The sequence below is a fragment of the Melozone crissalis genome, unplaced genomic scaffold (assembly GCF_028551555.1).
Source record: "Melozone crissalis strain CALT ecotype California unplaced genomic scaffold, PUWL_Pcris_2 ptg000033l_1, whole genome shotgun sequence".
In the NCBI taxonomy this organism is placed as follows: Eukaryota; Metazoa; Chordata; class Aves; order Passeriformes; family Passerellidae; genus Melozone; species Melozone crissalis.
This window is the reverse complement of record NW_026535811.1, coordinates 10,634,725-10,656,755: the sequence shown is the minus strand read 5'-3', so window position 1 is coordinate 10,656,755 and position 22,031 is coordinate 10,634,725. Positions and strand designations below refer to the sequence as shown.

Sequence of the window (22,031 nt, the reverse complement as noted above, 5' to 3'; positions counted from 1 at the left end):
GTACTCTGGTAACTTCAGTATGTGGATTATATCACAGCTAAAATTATCTTCAACAAAGTCCTGGTTCTGAAGTACCTGAGCAATGACTGACAGCCCTCTGTTTTTGAAGGGTGGAGAGCAAGTGGAGGTACAGACCTCCACAAGTGGAGCTGCAGACCCCTGCACAGTGTGAGACCAAGTAAGCTCATGCCATGAGAGACCCTTGAGTTCTCTGTGGTGCTTTTGGGGATCCTCAGTCCTGGGGTAGCTGCAGGTACCTGCTGTTCTCCACAGGCTCTGTCCTTTCACTTTCATTAGAGGAGTGAAACTTTTTGAAAAGGTGGCTAAAACATTCCTCCCTGGTTTAACCACACCCCACAAGACAAGACAAGATTCCTTTGTTTAATTAATTAAACTAAAAGGGAGAATAAACCTAAGAAACTCAACTAATTCCATCACTAAGCATCAAACTTGTATTGCTGTCCTCACTTGACCTGGATTTCTACAGTGTGATCTTTGCAATGTCCATTGGAATAATAATATTTGCTCATCCTCTTTCACCTGCTTAAGGCTTCCTACATGATCTATGATAACAATTTTTCTTAGTTTCCTTGGATTAAGGGAGGAGACGGGTTGCCAGTTTTGAAGAATGTTTAAAGTTTTCTAGATTTTCATTTGCATATAAATCCAGAGCTTGCACCTAAAGTGAGTTCCTGATGCTTTGGCTGTCTTTTCCTTCACAGCTGGGTGAAGCAGCCAAGCAGTTGACTTTGATAACAGTGTTTCAGCCAGCCTGAAATACATGAGGAATTCTTAAATAACAGCAAAAATGCTATTCAGAACTGGACTTTCCTTAAGCATGTGGCTGCTTAGTGTGTTTTGTGACCAGTCTAACTGGAGGCATAGCTTTTTTTCTAGCTCAAGACAATTAGTAAAATGGTGATGAGACATCAGAATGTCTAGAGGAGCAGCTGCACCTCATCTGCATTCTTACTGCTGCCATTTTCCTTTCTTCCCCAGCAGTCACACTGGGTTTAGTTGAGTGTGGACAAATCTCAGCACACTGAGATCTGATCTGCTGTCTAATCTGCTTAATAGCCTTTACTGCTCTTAGGAAATACATGGGCAAATGTTGGTCAATCTGTGCTGCAGGAGAGGAATTGCAGAGGTGTAGCAGCACCACAGCAGCTGTCCTTAAGCAGGGAGTGGGAAAGGATTCAGCTCTGTGCCTGCCTTTGGGTGTTTGCTTGTTTAACCTGCAAGTTGCATTGCCAGCATTTTTACCTGACTTTGTTTTCGTGAACAGTACTCCTGAATGCTAAGGGAAGTACTGGAAACTGGAAACTACATGAAGTAAAAATGTTGCCTGTGCTTTGTTCCAAAGGTGTTTGAAATAATTTTAAACAAAACCTAATTCCTAGATGTAGCCAGGCTGACTGTGCATATGAAAACAGTGCTTTTCAAAGGAATGAGTGCAGAACAGTTCATTTGAACCTAACAGTGGTGTTAATGTAGCAGCTTGGTTTGAAACTGATTATGTATATTAAGTAGGTAGTTTCTCCTTCAATTTTGTGAATTACTTAATTTTTTAAGCCCTGTCCAAAGTGCCCAGGTAGTCAATTTTTGTGTGTTGGAAAAAATATCTTTCCCTAAAGGCTGAAGTCTTTTTTTAGTAAAAAACTTAGTGGGTTTTTATATCTGTATGTTGTAAATATGAGCAAATCATCTACGTGTCTGTGACACAAACTGCTGACAGATTTAGTAAGTGCATTGCTACTACTTTCTTTTTTAAAGATGATTTTTATTTTTATAACATTTTCCAGCACAAAGAATGCAACTAATCACAGAAACACTGTGGGTTTAAGGTAGAAAGGAAGGTCAGTTGATGCAGAAGAAGGGCCAAAGTTTTGGGTTTGTTTTTGCTTAAATAAATAGAAAGACCTGTGTTCCACTGGTGTAGTAGTTCATTACAGTAGTTACTACAATCCATGTAGATATTAGTGCAAGATGTTTGGTTTGTCCATTAAATAAGAAATAGTACAATATAGTACAGTTTTGTGATGAACATTATTTTACCTTTATTAAAACAGATTATCAGGTAAGAAATTGGGAACTACCTGGTGACCTTTTATGTGAATCTCTTTCAGGCACCTTTTTGGGCCTACCTCCTGGGTGCACTAGGACTTTTTATCTACCAGTCTCTGGATGCCATTGATGGGAAGCAAGCCAGAAGAACAAACAGTAGTTCTCCCCTTGGAGAGCTCTTTGATCATGGTTGCGACTCTATTTCCACAGGTAACCTCCATTTACTGTCACCCATCCTAGTTTATAAAAGTTGCCTGTTTCCAGCAGCAGCTGATTAATCACAGAATTGTTGGAGTTGAAAAGGACGTCAGGAGATAATCTAGTCCAAACCCCTGCTCAGAACAGCGTTTTTTAGGATAACTTCTCCATCTCCTGACCTTTGCATCCCTGGCCAGTAACAGGGGCTATTTTAGAAGTTCCTTAGGCTGATGTTGGGTAAGATGTGTTCTGCTCTTACTTAACTCATGTATTCCCCTTTAGGAGTAAGGTGCCAAAATATCAGTTTGGTAATAGGGCATCCAGCCTGGCACTTACAAGAAGGGTAATTTATATTCCTCAGAAGAAGTAGTCTTAAAGAAGTTGGGAGTCCTTAAAAAGCAAGCCTTGCTGAGTTTCACTTTCCATAACTGAGCTGCTGTTGGTGCCAGTGCCTGTAGTTCCATAAAGCTCAATGGCTGAGACAGTTGCTGTGGGAATTGGTGGCTTCTTTATGTGTCACTTCCCAGAGAAGTGCAGGTGCCAGTCTCCCTGAGCTTGGCCCTTCAGCTGAAGTTGTTGGTGTTGCAAAGAACACGAGATGGCAAGGCCAGGAGGAGGGAGAGCAGCCACTGTAGGCCAGAGGGCAGGGCCCTGCCTTGGCAGAAAAGGAATACTGTGTTTTGGTTTCTCCTACCAGGACTGCCCCTGAGGGTCAGCTACTCAGTAAATTATCAGTCATAGCATTACTTTGTTAGAATGATGTAAAATTTCTTGTGTTTTTATTTATTTATATAATTAATTTCTCTTAATTTCAAGCAAAGAGGATATATGACTAACATATTCATTTCTGCTTTGCAGTATTTGTTGTCCTTGGATCCTGCATAGCGATCCGACTAGGATCAAATCCTGACTGGTTGTTTTTCTGTTGTTTTGTGGGACTGTTCATGTTCTATTCTGCTCACTGGCAGACATACGTATCAGGCATACTAAGGTTTGGAAAGTAAGTAGGTATCATTAGAACTACATCTGGCTTAATGTCTGAGACTGCTAGCTGCTCCTTGATTTCAGTTTGTTCTTAATTTACTCCCTGCTTTCTCTTTTTCTTACCTTCTTTCTCATCTCCCTTTCAATCCAGCAGACTTGTGTTTTACCTGACAACAACTTGAAACTCTGCATAATACTGAACTCTGCTGTTCTTTTAGCAGCTGCTTTTAGCTCTGTATGCTTTGTTTGCATGCATTTGGCTCTTTTTTCTGCAGATTTGTTGTCAGAACCCATACAAGCACTGTGCAGGCTCAGGCCGGAGGTCTTGTTTACATTGCACACAAGTGCCCTGTGTAGGAGTAGGGACTGAGCAAGCATTTGGGTACCTCCCTTTGTAATCTCCCAGCTATAACAGTTTCAGCCCCAGGGAACTCTAAACCACATGCATTTTAGAGAAATTCTCCTGCTAATGGGTTTCCCTTTCATAGGCATTTTCAGTCTTCCTTGGAATGAACTCTTTCTCATAGCATCCTCAGGGAGTTCCACGGATCTATGGCAATGCTTGAAGAATTACCCTACATTTATGTGAGAGCCTTTTTAAAATCTGGCTCACGCTGGCTTTGACATCCTTTAGGTTTTGTGTTAGGCCAGTTCTGGAGACTGCTGTGATGCTGTTCATGACTTGATAGAAATTTTATCTGTTTCACTGCAGCATAGGAGGAGAAGTCATGTCATGACATTAATGTAGAAGACAATAATTTCAGTTTAACTGCTAATAATGCAGGGATTGCTGCACACTTCTGTACTTTGGGTAGTGCCTGGCCACGGATTTTCTGGTTTTAAGGAGTGAGCTTCACTTTAGTATAACTACTTCTGAAAAGAGGAAAAGGTCTGAGACTTCTGTGGCAGCAGAACTGAAAATAAGGGATACATGAAGGGTGTCCTGCTAATGCCAGTCACTTGCTAAATCACCTCTACATAGTCCTGCTTAGTTCTGCTCTGCCAGAGGTGCCTTAGCCAATCAGCAGGCACACAGGCTGGTGACCAGCTATCCCTGCACATTGCACCAAATGCAGCTGTCTTTGGGATATTGATAAGAGCTCTTTTTGACTTGCTGGTAATGCATTTTACCACATTATTACATTTACCACTGTAATTCTTCTGCCTGCCTACACATCCTATTGTTTTTTAAGGACATCTTGTGCTGTAAATAAAAATAGGTGCTTTATGGTGATGGCTGAAATAGGATACCTTCTGTCCAGGACAGGAGGCTGCTCTGAAGGGAGGTGCACTATGCCATGAGCTCTGGCCTTTTGCAGACATGACTGCTTTTCTGTACCTTTTATTCTTGCAAAAAGCATGAGAATGATTTCCCCACATCAGGAAGGCAGTGAGATTCCTTTACCACATAAAGATTTTGTAAAAACTTGGTGACTTCTGCTTTAACATAATGATAGTGTACAAAGAGCTCAGAATGACCTGCTGTTCCATGGTTACTGTTCAAAGTTAAACAGACACAACTTTTCCATGAGATAACTTATTTCTGTCCAGTGAAAACAGGTCATTTTTTTTTTCAAGGCTCCCAATTATGTTTCCCTTAAACATAGAGCTGTGAAGAAGGCATTAGTATAGTGCTCTAAATATGATGGTACATAATAAGATGGATGGAAGTTTTCACTGATGCTATTTCTCACTTAGAAACACTAAATTTTAGAAATAAATCACAAATGAGATTGCTAGTGCTGATGGCCAGGAAGGATCAGAGAGCTGAATAATGTGACACTGTCAGATGTCTGACTAAAGTCTTTGAGCTCTGATTTGGGTTCTGTTGCTACCCACAGTCCGAGCCACTGTGAAATTAAGTATTAAACTTTGGCACAACTTTAAGTTTGAGCCTCCTCCCACCACAAGCAACAACAAAGGCAATGCAGATTAGAAATCCTGGTGTTAATAGTACAGAGTGCAACCTCTGAACACTTGCACATGGTGCTTTTGCAAAAGGTAAGCAGCAAGTTCAGCAATGGCAGGGTGCATGTAACACTTCATCCCTGGCAGAGAAGGAAGAGCCCACTCCCAGCCCCCTGTCCTGTGACACTGTCACTGGACCTCAAGCCACTTCATTAAATGGGCAGAAGGTGAAAAGCCTACACTGCCCTGGCAGGCTGGACTGGTTCACCTGACAGTCCAGTGAGCACTGCAGCAAGTAAAACTGAGGGAATGCAACACCTTAGGGAGAAGAGGACTCCCCATGCTCTTGGCTTTAAAGCACCTCAGCTTGTCATCTAACTGTAGTTTAAACTCTGGACCCTCTAAGAGTCACAAGATTGTGATGAAATTTAGCACATTTTATCACCATCTTTCTGATGAAAGAAGAGAGTTTTAACTGAGATTATCAAGTTCGGATAAATGTTTTCCATTACCCAAAAGATGATTGCTGTCTTCTTCTAAAAACCCTCTGCTTCCTCTGCAATAGGTCATGTGCTAAGTAGCAATACCCATTGGCCATAATACCTTAAAAGAGCAAATTTATTGCAACTGCTAAAGGAAATCTTGAACATTCATTATCAGTGTTTGCTGGTAACTTTTGTATGAAATAAGATATCTGTCTCAAACTTTTGGTACCATAAAAGGTAATTTTTATATGCACTTTTTTTTGTCATTATTTTCATTATTTATGTTAAAGCTTAAAAAGTACTGATTTTTTTTTCCCTTGAGCCTTGGCCTCATGTGAAGTTTCATCAATTAAATAGAAAAATAAAGAGTTGTCTGTCTTCTCTCAGAACAAAAAAAAGGTGAAATATGGAGTCTGGACTTCATAGGGAATACAAGGCCACCTTTCCTAAAACAGCTTTTATGGAGGAAAGTAAGATAGCAGTTATATGCTCTCAGAAATATGGCAAATGCTTACCTATCCACTGACTCAGTCCTCCCTTGTTTTGCAGGCTGTATCTGTCAAGTTTTCATGATATGAAGCTTAAAGAAATCCCTTCTTTCCCAGCCTGCTCGTTATAGTGTCTGCTTTTATTTGCTGTGATTTTAATGGAAATGTTTGATTGCTTTTACTATGAGCTTACCTTAAACCTTGATTTGACACTTAGACATCAACAAGTCTGTAAATTTGTACAGAATTCTCCAGTAGTTAACAGTGTATTCATTAAAGTGTCCTCCTTTCAAAATTATATGTAGTTTTCTTCAAAAAAGGAGTATAGCTTTCATTTTAAATCTTAGCCAGGGATGTGTGCCCCATATAGAGTAGCTTTCTCAGTCAAGGAAAGTAATATTCTGTATATATTTATATCATTTGAAATAGTTACTGGGGGGTTTATTTCCCCCTCCCTCCACACACACTTTACACTTACAGCAAAAAGTCCTTGAACTAAATCTCTTTTTTTTCTCCTTTCACAGAATTGATGTAACTGAAGTTCAGATCACCATAGCAATGCTGCTCTTGATAACTGCTTATGGAGGAACAGGATTATGGGACTATAAGGTGAGTCTGTTAAATGCTCAGAGTTCCTGTTGTGTATCTTGTCAAGTGTCCACAGTTCCCGTGGTATTTGAAGCTGCTCTGTGCAAGTACTGTCAACACCTCCCAGTTGTGTAATGTTGTTTTAGCTTATTGTACAACTGTTGGTCATTTTAATGCCATAGTTAACTTAGATCTATTGGTGTCACTCCCTGTGCACAGATTTATAGCTACACAGAGGAAAAAAGACCCCATCTGCCACATATAAACTTCTGATCTGGAGCTAGTACTCCACACATACTTAAGCTTTAGCAAATAGGGGTTTTTTCTGGTTTTATATATTTTGTATATTTTATTGTAAGGCATACATTTCAGTTAAACAATTTATCTTAAAATTTAGGAATAAATGCTTCAATTTAATGAAACTGTGGGATGAAGCCAGGGGGTTTTGGTTAAGTTATCCATATTTGTGTCGATGCAGGTGTACTGATTTTTAAGAATTACATCACAGCCATGTAAATGTAAATATTTATATTTAAAACATTGTTTTCTGTCCCAAAACATTTCCATATCTGTAGCTTTTATTCTGATCTTTAAAGTTGCACTATATTGGACAGTATCTAAAGATCTTCAGCTTTCTAGGGCTTTTACTCAGAAATTTATCATTCTGATTGGTTATAGTGCAAAGAGCTGAGATTTACTTTTCTATACTATTGATAACCAACAGAAATCAAAACTATTTCAAAAGTTTACTCAGCAGTTAAGGAATGTTTAGCTACACTTTGTTACCTTTTCCTAGCCTTTTTTTTTCTATTTTGAAAAAGCTTGTCTTCATGTTGGAAAACAAAGTAGGTGCATTAAACTTAAATTATGATTAACTTTTTCCTCACTATTAGAATCTGTTGTAGTTATGCTGTATCACAAAAAACTATATATTCAAAAAATGTAGTAAACAGTTTCCATTTATTACTTCTTTTCAAAATCCTCTGCTGCCTTTGGAAGTTTCCTTGACACTGCAATTGATTCCAAAAGGTAACTGTTTAATTGAAATTTGTATCTGGAGACTTTTCATCATAGTCCCATGATATGCAAAGATACAGCATACAAATAACATGCCAAAACACACAGCAGGCAGATGGTGTTTGTTTTTCCTTTGGATCAGTGTTGTTTTATCCAGTGGAATAGAAGGAACTATCCCTCTTCCTGCTCCCATATCGTGGTGATTGATGGCAGTAGTCTGTCATGTTTTTGCTTGTGTGGTGAAAATATTTGAAGAACATATTAAGGAGGAGCAGACTAAGATCTAGCTGAATTTCAAGAACAGAACTTAAGTACTCAGTAGATGAGTTTAAGCAATACAAAAAATACTTGTTTTCTTAGTAAGGAAACAAATTTTAAATATTGTTGTCCTGAGTTTGTTCCCAGGAAAGTGAGGATTCAAATAAAACATTTGTTTAGTAGGTAAGATTGACTGCTTTAATCACTCCTTAAAAAAGGTGTTGTGTGCTTAACTTTTAATATTTTTCTCTTGTTTTGTTGTGGTTTGTTTGTTCTTTGTTTGTTTTGGTTTCGTTTCTTTTGTGTTCTGGTAAGGTCCCTTTGCTGGGCTTACAGCTGAAGTTCTTTGCAGTTATTGGCATCCTGTGTGGAACAGCACTTTCTTTTTTCAATTACTTCCGTGTCATTTTTGGTGGAGGGGTTGGAAAGAATGGATCTACAATAGCAGTAAGTTGCTCTAAAAATTCAATTGAGGTTTGAATAATTTATGCCCATAATTTATTATGTTTCAGGTGATCCATAAGGGCTCTATTTGTTTAAGCTTTTAAGCAGACAGGCATGTGAGTGTTATATGGCTAAAGCAAAGTTCATTATCTGCCTGTTACTGGATTTCTTCTGTCATGGGAACCAGCAGTGAATTTTCCTAAAAAATTGATTAGTGGTCAAAGGGTACTGCAAAGGGTACTAAGAGAAGTGACATAATACTAATGGATTTTGACAAATTTTGGCAACTCTGGTTTTATTTAATGGGATTTGAAATATGTATAAAACTTGGACTTTATCATGTGACTGAAGTGTAAAACAGATTTTCCATCCTTTTGTATCTTAGGGAACAAGTGTTCTTTCACCAGCGGTGCACATTGGACTGCTTATCACACTGGCCACTACAATTTATAAAAAGTCTACAACTCAGCTGTTTGAAAAACATTCTTGCCTATATGTCTTGACATTTGGGCTTGTGAATGCCAAAATCTCGCAGAAGTTGGTGGTAAGTCAGTCCTAAACCTCCTAAAACTAACCTGGTTCTTGGCTAAACACTTACTGGATCAGGGGGAAGAGTTTTCCCATTTTGCTTTGCTCCAGCATTACCAGATTCATTGTGATCAAGACACTGAACTGGACTCAGGGTTCTACTGAGAGATTATATGTGACACTGATGAAAATGTATATTTGCTGTTGAATGGACTGGTTAGGATTTTCAGTTTTGTTTAACTTACTCCTAGAATTGTACTTTCTGTCATTAACATCCTAACTCTGGTCTCTTAAGCATTACTAATAGTGCTGTGGCTTCTCCTTTAATTATCTGAAATAAGAATTTACTGTGATCATTAAAATGAAGAGAGAAACATTTCTGTCTCCATTCTGTCTTTTCAGTCTGTCTTTTTTGTACATAAAACACTCCTCAATGGATTTTAAAAAGTTGCCTTACTACAAATTTACCAACATTAGTAATCCAGCCAGATGCTTTTTCAGTAATACATTTGCAAAGTCTTAAAGTTTGAATGCAGTGCTGGAAAACTAGAGAGTGGGGAGCCCCTGCAGATAGCTGAAATGCATGGGTATAGATGTAACATCCAAGAGGACATTGCTGGGCAAGAATGTGATGCCTGTTTGCTGGTGGTTACACCAGTCTTGCAGGGATGCACTCTTTAATTTTTATTTTTTTCAAACATAGGTGGCTCACATGACAAAAAGTGAAATTTGTCTTCAGGACTCTGCATTTATTGGGCCAGGACTTCTGTTTTTGGACCAGTACTTCAACAGTTTCATTGATGAATATATTGTTTTGTGGATAGCATTGGTAAGTGTTTTATATTTTTGGTTTGGGCCGTGCTTTAAGGAATGGATTGAGATTGTCCCTGTCATTCTGCTCTGCCATTTCTGACTTGCTCACATTGCTGCTGTCACTGCAGAAGGAGTGCTGGGCACCAAGTAAATATGTTTTTGGGAGCTGACTGTCTTGCTTTCCTTGGAACAGAGAAATGAAAGTAAATTTATAAATCTCTCCTGAAATTAGCTTTAGTCCATGTGGATTTTTAAAGTCATTCTGTGAACTGCAGACAAATGGTTTTTAACAGATCTTGTAAGTGTTTAGTGCTGTTAGGATGTTGGGGTTTTGTGATGGTTTTATTAATTCTAAACAAGACCACCCTGTAGCTATATGTTACAATGATGTATTTATGTTATGCTTGTCATTTGGATAAATTCTGATTAAAGTATAGCATATTTATAGTAGGGACAATTTTTAAAAATGGATTTTTTTAACCTGTTCTGTTTCGTTCTTTTGAAGTTCATATCCTTGTTTGATATGCTGAGATATGCCAGTGGTGTGTGCCTACAGATTGCCGCTCATCTTCATATACATGTCTTCAGAATTTCATCTCATCAAGCTCCTGAGCAGGTTCAAAACCATAATGACTGATTAAATAGGTCAAGGACAAGAGAAGAAGCAGTTAGGGGAATGAAGCAGTCTCTGTGTTTTTGGGAAGACAGATAAAGCTTTTGAAGAAAAGTTTTATGAGAAAGTTGACTGTGTTTCAGACATTACCAGATGTTAGAATTAGTAGGTACAAAGTTCTGCAGATGCTGTTGTACTTTTGAACCAATATGTATTTCCTTGCATTTCAGACCACAAATACATTTGAAAATATTGCCATTTCCTGTTAGGTGACTTTAATTTTGTACTTCTCTTCTGGTGAATGTAGATGCAAAGCAAGGTGCTACCAGCCAGAATCTGAAGAGGAATTTCATGTCTAATCTTGTAGCATTAGCTTCTAAAGTTTTGTTAGAACTGCTCTGAAGTGGTTGTCAGATGTACCAATGAATTCAATCCTGCATTATGAAGACTGGTAAAAGGAGGCAGCCATGACCTAAAAATCCCTCAGTCTCTCCTCTGGTACTTCTAAGGAACAGGCTGTTGGATCAGTAGATAAAGGAGGTATTCCAGGAAAATTTTCTTTGATTCAAAGTACTGTTATGAGTGCCTTTAGAATTCATGCATTCTCTAGTATCTAAGTACATAACCTACTGCTACCACATGAAACTTGAGCTTGCACTTTCCTTCAAGGCCAGTTTCTGGTTCTGTGGTCACAGTAAGGTCAGTCTCATTGTACTTCATCCTTTTCTAGACTACAGGTAGCTGTGTAAGGACAGGACTGACTTTAGGCACCCTAACTTGTATCTGTGAGCCTATGCAAGTGAAGGACAAAGCTCATTGATAAACTCCAAAGCCTGTGGCTCCAGCACTGCAGCCCACCCTTCTGTATTTCCCTCTCTGGTCTTTGTGCTATCCCTGTGCTCATTTACCTTACAATTGATCCTATTGTCTTGTAGCTACTACTGTACTTTATCCAAACAAAAGGGCACAAAACTGAACCATAATGTAAAACTCTCCAAAACAGGAACTCAGGCCCAATATCTGCTTCTTTCTTCCTTTAAGAACAGACCCCCTGGGTAACATAAAATATCTAACAAGAGGGCTGTTGCCATTTTAGAAAAGCTGAATGAAAAATTGATTACTTGCACACAAACCCCATACATAAGCTCCTTTCAAGAGATACTACTTGAATATGGTTTATGTAAAAAGCTGTTGAATGTAAGTGTGCATTACTCCTTCCAGTTACTGATATGTACCTGAGCTTCTGAGTTAATGAAGTCCTTTCTGTCTATCCAATAAAGAATGCCATGGTTTGTTTTAAAGAGCAGCTTCCTACCTGCTAATTAGTTCAAAAACACTTTCTGAGGCATTCAAGGAACTTTTAAAGGGGTGTATTGTCTGCTGGTCTGCAGGAAATAAAATAGCATCCACCACCCTCCTGCCTAAGAAGAATATAATGATCATTTTGAGGATCTGTAACTGTAACAGTTACTGCCTGTAACTCCCAGTGACTAATATAAATTCAGAATGAATCCTACTTGAGGCTGGAAATGACACAGCATCTGCACATGAATTTAGCCTGAACCCAGGCCATGGTCAAATAGGAAAGAAGATGATAATGACCATTTTACTTTGGCTGAATACATAAGCAAATTTACCTCCTGATGAAAAGACACAGGCAATATCTTAGGAGTGAAATGAGTGAGTTCTCCACAGTGGTCAAAACTGTGTAATGGCACAGCAGGTATAAGTAGTTTTGAGGACATGATTGAGGTATGTGGACAATAGGAGACTAATGCAGAAATCACTCAGAAAACCAGAACCATGACTCAATACTAACAAATAAAACCAGAAGCAGGAGGTAATGCTAACAAATAAGCTCCTGTTGAAGATCTAAAGCAGAACCTGTGACCTGTTTCATAGCCTCCTGTCACTGGCCTTAAGAGGGCTGAGACTCAGTAATGACAAAGCAGCATTGTTACTGGTTACCATGAGAGGCCCATATCCCCCATGCATCAGTGTAGCAGTGTAACTCCCATGTTTGCTCCTGTCCTGAATTCTGGCAGGGGCAGAACAAGGAGTTCTATATTCATTATAACCAAACAGCTGAAGCTAATGCAAGTTAGCCATCACCAATCTGGCTTCCAGACCTGGAGAACCACCATCAAATGACTTGACTCAAAATGCTCGTAGGCTGAGAAGAAAAGTATGGTTTTGAAACACATTATTGTGACAACATCACATTTGGTGTGTGTGGGTGTGTGGATGTTTTTTTTATCTACTGTTGTATTGAATCAAAGCATTAAATATATTGGCAACTATCTAATTCTTAAAAGTAGATATTCAGGTGTAATGGTTTTCTGTAAAAACAAACTGCATGTGCACTAAGCCAATTGTTTAGTTTATACTTATTGACTGTAATGAGATACATGAAAGATAAATGCTTTACTCTTAAAACTCAGGTCTCCCTAATTTGCTAGTCATTTGGAATTGCAAAAAATAATATTCCATCTCAAAGGGTTGTAATAGACTGTGCTAAATAGATGAGGTAAATTTCTTCTAGCAGTGGTTCTACAGAAAGCAGACCCCAAAATGCATAATGTTTAATTATTGTTACTTGAGTGGATATATTAAGCTCATAATTTAACTCAAAAAAACCCACATTTTCTGGACAAATTACAGCAGTTTATAAATCTCATACTAATACAGAGATAGTGCAATGTCTAGACTAGCAAAAGAGTTAACAAAATTTACTTTAATTTACCATAATGCACATCATTAAACAATTTTGTCTGAGCTACGCCATACTCTGTGAATTTTTATAACAGCTAATATATCAGCAGGCTAATTGAAACTGTGACAATCTGCAGCTTGTTAGAAATGCTTCTATTTGCACAATGTACCTAAAGGCCTCAAGTTATTATGTAAAATCTGGGAAATGCATGTTCCATTAATTTTTCCCCTTGTTACAATTTGGTAAAAAAAAGTGAAACTATTTAAAGTCCAGTGCTAGTGGAAGTGGATATGAAATTTTTAAAAATCAACTGAACAGACAGTGAACGGTTTGGGGTCCATACTGCCCCCCAGTAACAGAAGTTTACTAAGATATGTTCTTACAACCTGAACAGACAAGATTAGAACAATCCAGGAAAGAGTTTAATAGGAACCTTGAAACATTTAAATCTCAACATCCTTCTAATGCCTGTACTTGTATCGTGTTACTTAGGTACAAGTTGCTCCTCCACTGAGCCATCAGAATAACATGGACTGAAGAGACTTGCGAACAGTTGCCATCTCCTGCTGTTGCTGTCACAAGAAAAGGAGATAATGCTGAACAAATGTTGTATCAATATGATTCCTTTGAATTAAATGAATGTCAAATGACTTTTAATTGAATGTTCTATTTTTGCATTTAGCTAACTTCATAGTCTGATATTTACCGTGTCCATCATAATCTTCTTCTGCAACATCGCCATTTCCTTGCGAAGTTCATTTTGGGCACCGGCCAGAAGATTTTCATTGCTCTTCTCCAGCTCTTCCATGCTCTGAAGTTAAGGATAATATTAATTCAGAACTCCTTAATGTCAAGCACTCAATTTAAAACAACCAAACAAACCAATAATTATTCATACTACAATTTAATTTTTACAGTGATCACAGATAATTGATGAGTTTGTCACAAACTTGGCAGAGGAATCATAGAGGACTTCATACCCCAGTCTGCACTCCTGTTTGCACAGTGTGTACCCTGGCAAGAGGACAGAGCCCTCCAGTCAGCCTCTCTGAGGTCTGAGTTACTTTTTCTGAATTTCATATAACATAAAAATTCTACAAGAGGATATTGAACAGACATCTGTCAAGAATTTTAGGGGTTCAATATGACAGCCTTGCTGGACTTGAAGTGAGGAGTATAAACCCCACTGCGTTTCTTTGCACACTTCTCCCCAAATAAGCCAAATAAAACTCCCTGGTTATCTTCCCTTTTTTACATAAAATTACACTTACCTCTGTGTATGTGTCTAGTTGCATTTTCCTTAATTTGTATTTATTTGAGCTTATTTGAGGTTTGACTTCTACCTTTTGATCTTTTTTGAGGAGAAAAATCAAAGTGATACTTGACCTTCTGTTCAGTTTTTCCTCTTTGATGAAGACATTTTTGACATTTTGGAACAGTTGTTATTTATTAATGCTTCTGTAATATATTCAGTAAATTCTGATTTTTTTTAAACTAAAAGTTGCTCCATTTCAGATTTATTTTTATCAACTACCATGCTTAGAAAAAACCCAAACCAAACACCAAGCTTATCATAACTGAAATTTCAAAACCAGCTAGGAAATTACTTGAACTGAAATTAAGGTTTGTCAGAAATTGATGGACTTGAATCTGCCCTGTATACTGACAGCTGGTGAAGCCACACCTGGAATGCTGGGTCCAGTTCAGACTCCTGAGGACAAGAGAGACATGAACATACAGGATAGATTACAGCAAAGGGTCATGAAAATTAGTAAGGCACAGAAGGTTCTCTCTTGTGAGGAATGCCTTTAATTAAAAAAGTAAAATTTTTGTGTGGTTGTACTCTAAACAGGTTTTGCTTGCTGTCTAGTATGTCTAATTTACTTTGCTAAGCTTGAAACACTGAATTAATGTAGCTTTCTTAAGTGGTAAGGATCAGCTGCTTTCCAAGAAAAAGATTTACCTTTAAGAACTGCTCATAGAGTTGCTTAATGGTCTTCAGTCTCTGACTTTGAACTATTCTTGCCTGTTGAAAAACCTTTTGTTGCTGACGAAGCATATTCTGAAGCAGACGCAAAAGAAAAACATAATTCCATCAGTTGTTAAGCAGAGTGCTTGGAGAGCACACCAGTTTCATTTTTCAGAATCAGGAAATCTGCCTTTATTGGAAATCTGTGCCTTGTAATGTGGATCTCTGCCTGGAAAAGTTACCCTGGCTTTTATTAAAGTAGGACTGAAGACTGGATTAAGCCCCAAGTCACCTCCTGAGGTCTCTTGCAACCTGAATTATCCCTGTAAAATCCCATGAGGATTGCTATGCCCCACAGCTTCTTAGGGTACCCCAGAGGAATGTGCTACCTAGGGAAAAGGGAGCCTTGCAAATTGTGTTGGAAGTACAGAGCAACAGCACATGATTACATTCCATTGTATAGCTCCTGTCCTCTTTCAGTGATCAAATTCTCTTACATTTATTATATACAGGCATTTTTTTAAGGAATGTATGCTACAAAAACAACTACTTTCCTTTATTCCTTTGTTCCCTGAAGCCAAAGACTATGGATGGAGAGAAATGGCACATGTCTTCTCCTTAAATGGTCCTTGCTTTTCTCAAGCTGTATGCTGGCATAGGGCATCACTTAACAGTGTTTATAAACTTGCAATGAAGTTTATAAATGCACCTCTCTTTCCAAACTTAAACAACATAAAGTGTTTTTATATTTCTTGAGTATAGAAACAATATTCCCTCCTTGTGGAAAATACAGTGAAGCTCACACAATGCTGGAAACTCACCGCTAGTTTCTCTTCCTGCTCCTCTGCCTTTTGCACATCTACATCCCACTGCTGAAACAGAGTCAGGAACTGCTGGGAGAACTCATGATTGAGCTTCTGCCTGTAAACAGACACTGTCTGTAAGTATGACAAATGCTACAGGTTCAACATACATGTGGAATAAAATAAAAGCTGGCATAGACAAGGAAATAGGCTACTTTGACATCTGACCCCATTTCAATACTGTATGTTTTGAAAAACTGAACACACACATACACTGGGTGGATGTGGAATATATCTATAGAGACTCCCACAAAATACTGGTTAAAAAGAAATTATAACAACTCTTCTTCCTAACAGTGTCAGGTTTTCTGAGATTTACCATGTTTTCTAATTCAATTACAGGTGGCTGCTTTAACACAAGGTGTTTACATTGCAGAACTGATAAGCTCATTTCTTAAAATTTTGTCCATACAAATTTCAAACACAAATAAATGTAGACAACACCAAGACAGTTACAAGCATTGCTGACTTAGTTTTTAACTGTCTCTTTTTTCACTTTGCTCTATCTCTGTCAGATGTAGTAATTAAATATGCCTTAAGAGGTGAGAGGAATGTTAAGGAAGGTGAAAATTATTTACTTTCTTAACCAGAATGATATTAAAGTTTTACTGAACAGTTTTCAGGCAGAAACAAAAAATTCCAAAGTGGGGAAAACCCCTCCCACATTGTTTTAAAATACATAATAACATCAAAGGTCACTTTCCATAAAGATAAAAGTAAGCTCTACTCTTGATTGTGCCTTGCTCTCAGAGTTCCAAATCCTAAATTTGTCTGTTCAAAAGAGAATGTGCTAAGTCATTACTGCCACATTAACAAAGGGGACACAATGGAAGGCAGCAGAGGCCCTGAGCAGATGTTTAACATTAGATACAGTGCTTGCTATTGCAGGGTGACAGACCAGCTATCCATGCTGTCCCCCAGAAGGGAATCTAATTCCACAGGCTTGGAAACCAAGAGGAAAGGTCACCTTTGCTCCTGCTGCGTTTTCCAAACGTGTTCAATCTTCTGGTTACTGGTTTTGAGTGAGGCTTTTGTGTACATTTCTAATCGTTTCCTCTTAGCTAAGAGAGCCTTGTTAATGTCAGCTGAAAGCCAAAGAACATTTAGAAATTAGGCATACTGGAAATGCATTAAAAAGGCTGATGAGTTACACTTTGGAGAAGCAAATGAGTTTTGTTCTAGCAACAAGAAGCTGGTGTGATCTGATGTGGTGATGTCCCTCAGCCTGCTGGTGGCACTGCTGTGAATGCTGTTTCTTTATGCCTGTCACATGCCCTAACCAACACCTGCTTCAGAGTCATATGCCAATTTCTTGAATTTCAGAAATAAATTAAGGTTAGTATGTGGTTACTATCCCTGTGAACATACTGAATGAATGAATAACTATTTTTATACTTCAGAGAGACAGTAGTTTTTAAGTTACTGTATTTGTTTCACCTCAATCTACATTTGGAGATTTATCAAGTCACAGCTTAAGATTAATACAGTAATTTATTTTCCTTCTCACTGTAGATTTCAGGAAACATCTGTCAAACTTCTCTAATTTGCTGAGGCATCTGTCTCTGCTAATGCCAAACCCACTATTTTGTGTAGACAGCATCCTCTCTCTGATCCATTCATTCTCCCTCTTTCCATCCTTCCTTTTTTTCCTTTTTTGAGTCTTAAATTACAGACAGTCATAACTTTTTAGCATTGAAATCCTCCTTTTATCTGAACTGCCAGATCTCTAATACCATTCTAATATGTAATACAAAATATTTAATTTTGTGACAGCCAAAAGTTCTAATTTGTGGATTAAGAAGTTACTCAAGCTTCTCTTTCACCTTAAATTTGACATGCAAGTAATGACTCTGTACAGGTTTCTTTTATTACATACAATGAAAGTTTTACTCAGTTATTGAATGTGCAATGCTGGCATTAAGATGGTTTCCCTTCCTTCCATGGCTTTTTGATGTTTGCTTACTCTGTGATGGATATTATTCATTTTCTACAAATGTTAAAAGTATTTTTTCTCTATCCTGTAGAGATATCTGTATCCTATCTAGAATTCAGCTGGTAATTTAACTAGGTAAAGCCACCTGAGGATCTGATTATAACTATACTAAATCCTGCTGAGTGACACACACAAATTGCTCATCACTGGATGAGCAGCATTACTGACCCTCGTTATCTGGCTGTTCCAGAAACTCTCATTCCTTCTGATTGCTGAAATTCTCTTACCTGTAATTCCCTGTTCTCTGTATTTCTGGAAGTGCTAAGTACAGACTGCTCTCTCATTCTGTATCACAACTAAACTCTACTTCCATAATTGCTAGAATTAGAACTGTTTGTTCTCTTTTGCTGCTTATATTAACATTTACAATTCCCTTATTTCTCACTCAAGTCTTGCCATCCCCAGTATCCTCTATGCCAGTGTAACAAAAAACTGAGTGAGAACAACAGCAAACTGCTATTGTCCCTTTTCTCTACAATATATTTACTACTTATAAACTTCATCTTAAAACTGGAATTGATTATCCAAAGCACTCATGCATCTTTCCCTTTTCCTTTGTAATTATGTACACTTACAAGCTGTGACTCATTTATATGCAGATATTCCCTCCTCTTCTTTCCCTCTGCTCTGCTTAGATATAACTTTTTTTTTTTTTTTTCCTGAAAACTGGCTTTATTCAGAAATGCTGAAAAGTGCTACAGAGACTAGTCATTTTACATAAGTTTTGAAAGTTATTTTATGGTGAGCCATTACTGCCAACTCTGGCACTATATTTTATTTATTAGAATGTAAATGTACTTACCTCCAAATCTCTCCAACATATTCTGTACTTCACCCCTACAAAACAGTGTTTCAGATTTTTATTTGCCCATTTTCTGACTTTAGACCTGTTGAATATGCTTAGAACTAATTTTATTCACATGCCTATTATTCTAAGCAGTAACAGATCTGCCACTGCCATAAGATAATTTTACTCCTTTTCTTCTCCTGTGAGAGGTTTATTTTTCAGATAAATTTGCCTTTTTTTGAATAAAATGCTAGAATCTATTAGCTACTCCCCAGTAAAGAGGCACTATTATATAAAGAGGCATTTAACATGCCTTGAGTAAGGGGAGTCAGTAAATAAAATTGATTATTCCCTATAACAAAGAAAACAAAATGGGTATTTGGAACACCAAATGAAAACAAGTCCTTCTCAGAATGACTGGCACAGTAAAAAATCCCAAGGCAAATAATTTCAGGGTTGTTTTTGCAGCATCTTTAAGATGGTAACACCAGTGTGTAAAGCAGTGTTACAATGCAGCAAAAACAGTATCTTCAACCTAACCGTTCTAATCTGCTTGAAAACTCTTTAAGCATGTACTTTTTTATTATATTTACACTGTCCATTAATATTAAATTTGATTAATATTTATTCACTCTCCATGAATATTAAATTAAGATTTATCTGTAAAATTATTTCTTTTTCATGCAATATGTGGATCATTTAAAGTATTGGTAATATCTTCAAGCAATTAAAATGAGAAGAAAAAAATTAATAGGATTTAATTACATTATCAACAATTAAACAAGTAACCTTTTAAAAGAAATTTTAAGAACACACAAATATATCAATTTTTTCTGCGTGTTCAATAGAAACTACAAGAAATGGAAGAATTACAGTTTTAAAATGCCTTTAATTCTTTTTTTACCTACCACTACTGTATTATCTGTCACTTGATTTTTTTTAATCAAATACCAAAAAAAACCCAAACCAAACCCAAACAAGACAAAAATAAGCATAGTGAATAACTGAAGTTGGTATCTATTTAAGACCAGCTTATTTTGGAAAAAGCCCCCAAACATCTAACCTTACCCCACATCATCTGGAACCACATGAGTATTCACCAGAGGTCTTTTCTTTCCATGCTTGTCCATTACTGGTATGTCACCTTAAAGAGGAGTATAGAAATATTTACAAAAATACATTTTGTGTTGGTTGTTCACATTACTAAAAGTGTAAATTTTTTTCTGTAATGCCAATTCCCTGCCCATGTCTCATGGTCAGTGCCCATGAGCAACACTGGCAGCTCCTGTAACTCTGAGTCTGGAGCTGGCAGATGGTGGAGAATTATTCTGCAAGCAGACTGGGGCTGGCACTGCTCTGAGCTCTCTGCCCTGGGCCCAAATAGTTTTAATTTCTCTACACCATTACTCTCAACTCACAATTTAGCAATCATCAGAAAGCTAAAAATAACATAAAAATTTATAAGAGTCCAATCTGAATTTACTGTAAAAAAGGTACTGTAATTCTGCACCTTTAAAAAGAAAAATCACAAATAGATATTTATATTATTTTGAAAATTACCAATCAAAATTACACAGTAGGAGCCTGGGGGTCTTTGGCATTATAAACCATGCTGTGCTCAGTCCCTGGCTGACTCAGAAGTTCTTCCCTTCTTTTCATAATCACAAATGTGATAAAATTCACATTTTACAAATGTCCTAAAAATTTCATATAAGCACCTTCTCTAATATCTTCCTCTGATCCACTCAGTTCTTTTCTTTCCTCCTCAAAGTCAAAAGAAGGTATGGTCTGATCTTCCTGTGCTGGTTTACCAGCTTTTCCTCCATGCTTTCTTCCTGATGGTGCCATGGTGAGATCTTTCCCTACTGAAACAGTATATTGTATTTGTGACATAACTTCCTCCACAATAAACTGAACATAAATATGTTTTCATGCTTACCTGCACCTATTATGGGTACCTCTTTAACAGTCTGCACCTGTAAAGATATGCAAGCAGTCAAACTGGTTTAGTTTTGAGGTATTCCACAGCATTACCCATCAGTGATGCTTTTAAAAACATGTTAAAAATGCCAGGGCTATTAGGAACATACTTGATTCTGCTGGAATAAAGTACCCATTTTCTTAAGATGTCTGCCAGTTTAGCTTCCATAAGGTTTATTACACATTTTGTCATATCCAGTACTGCACTCCCCAAAAGCTATGCCAATATTCTACTGTCCAAAATAGAGGAATGACAAACCATAAGAACAATGTGATCCTACAAGTCATCCCACACTGTAAAGTCAAATATACATATGCTTATGCCATTTTTTAAAGTCCTAAGCAACTTCCAGATTCCAATTTATCTTTCTTTATAGCTATTACACCTCTGCATTCTGTAATGTGCCATTTCTACACTGGCAAACATTTTACACATAGACTACCCTCTTAGAAAGTTATTCATTTATTAACTTTAGTAAATTTAATCTATTTAATCTACTTTAGTAGATTTATCAACTCTCTCACACACCTCAGTTTCCCATTTCTGTTTTTGTTGGTTTTTTAATTTTTAGTTATTTGTCAATAGCTGTGGCAAAGTTGTTTAATTCCAAATTCCATGGATCTGTACAAACATGGCCACGCTATGCTAAGGAAAGAGTACTTTTTAATACCAAGCTTTTTCTGAGGTTGATGCTTCTCTACGTAGTATGTAGAATTTTAGATTTTACAAGTCTCTTGAAAAACAGGCCTCTTTATTGGAAAAAACTGGAAAATCAAAAGCCTTTGCATTAGAATTATCCTCAAATGACAGAAAATTTCAAGATTTAATCTGCTTTTTGACTACTGACTGTTGAGGACATGATGTAAAGGCGGAGAGTGCTGGGCCATAATGTCTAGCTGTGCCTGTCCCTGTGCTGCTGAGGCACTTAAAACTGCAAGCATCTATTTTATCTGGCACACAGACACTTTTCTTTGTATTAAAAATCAGTTTGATTGTATTAAAAATCAGTTTACAAAGCAAAACTTCTCAGTCCCCCTCAGGCAGGTGCAAAACAATCCTGCCACCTCACAAGCCTAAGCAGGCCCCGCCCATCCCCTGTGGGTACCTGTTTTAGCCGATCTGAGTATCTTCAATCCATAGCTGTATACTTTAACAATGATTTTTAGACAAACTCACCTTTTTTTTTTTTTTTTCCCCACCCTGCCCCAAAAAGATATTAAACAAACGGGTGCTTGTGCGTGGCTTTCCACGGTGGTGACCCACCTCAGAGCAGTGAGGGAGACTGGGGCCGTCAGCTGCAGCCTGAGGGGACGCACAGGCAGCAGGGACAGCGCTGC

The 22,031-nt window shown here is 37.6% G+C and overlaps 2 protein-coding genes across 3 annotated transcripts in view; one reads left to right on the top strand and one right to left on the bottom strand.

Annotated features, from left to right (window-relative positions):
- CHPT1 (choline phosphotransferase 1) overlaps positions 1 to 13,732 on the top strand; it is a 20,330-nt gene extending 6,598 nt beyond the window's left edge. The window contains exons 2-9 of one of the 2 annotated variants that reach the window (XM_054282151.1): positions 2,127 to 2,274; positions 3,121 to 3,262; positions 6,652 to 6,736; positions 8,306 to 8,437; positions 8,820 to 8,978; positions 9,666 to 9,791; positions 10,281 to 10,391; positions 13,594 to 13,732. In XM_054282151.1, the coding sequence (XP_054138126.1) occupies positions 2,127 to 2,274; positions 3,121 to 3,262; positions 6,652 to 6,736; positions 8,306 to 8,437; positions 8,820 to 8,978; positions 9,666 to 9,791; positions 10,281 to 10,391; positions 13,594 to 13,638 (948 nt within the window). In that variant the 3' untranslated portion in view covers positions 13,639 to 13,732. The remainder of the gene's footprint in view (positions 1 to 2,126; positions 2,275 to 3,120; positions 3,263 to 6,651; positions 6,737 to 8,305; positions 8,438 to 8,819; positions 8,979 to 9,665; positions 9,792 to 10,280; positions 10,392 to 13,593) is intronic. The other variant, XM_054282152.1, reaches the window with a different exon arrangement.
- Positions 11,883 to 22,031, bottom strand: SYCP3 (synaptonemal complex protein 3). Its single transcript, XM_054282153.1, has 10 exons — positions 21,958 to 22,031; positions 20,653 to 20,689; positions 20,432 to 20,578; positions 19,782 to 19,857; positions 18,729 to 18,763; positions 16,901 to 17,018; positions 15,892 to 15,991; positions 15,065 to 15,163; positions 13,808 to 13,912; positions 11,883 to 13,673 (listed from the first exon to the last, which is right to left on the bottom strand). The coding sequence occupies exons 3-10, from the start codon at positions 20,559 to 20,561 to the stop codon at positions 13,620 to 13,622; spliced, it is 717 nt and encodes a 238-aa protein (XP_054138128.1). The 5' UTR covers positions 20,562 to 20,578; positions 20,653 to 20,689; positions 21,958 to 22,031; the 3' UTR covers positions 11,883 to 13,619.

Coding starts and splice junctions, on each gene's coding strand:
- SYCP3 (XM_054282153.1), bottom strand. CDS start 20,561: ATGGCACCATCAGGAAGAAAGCATGGAGGAAAAGCTGGTAAACCAGCA. Junction 15,164..15,891: donor AGCAGGAAGAGAAACTAGCG/GTGAGTTTCCAG, acceptor CGTCTGCTTCAG/AATATGCTTCGTCAGCAACA. Junction 13,674..13,807: donor AGAAGATTATGATGGACACG/GTAAATATCAGA, acceptor TTCTTGTGACAG/CAACAGCAGGAGATGGCAAC.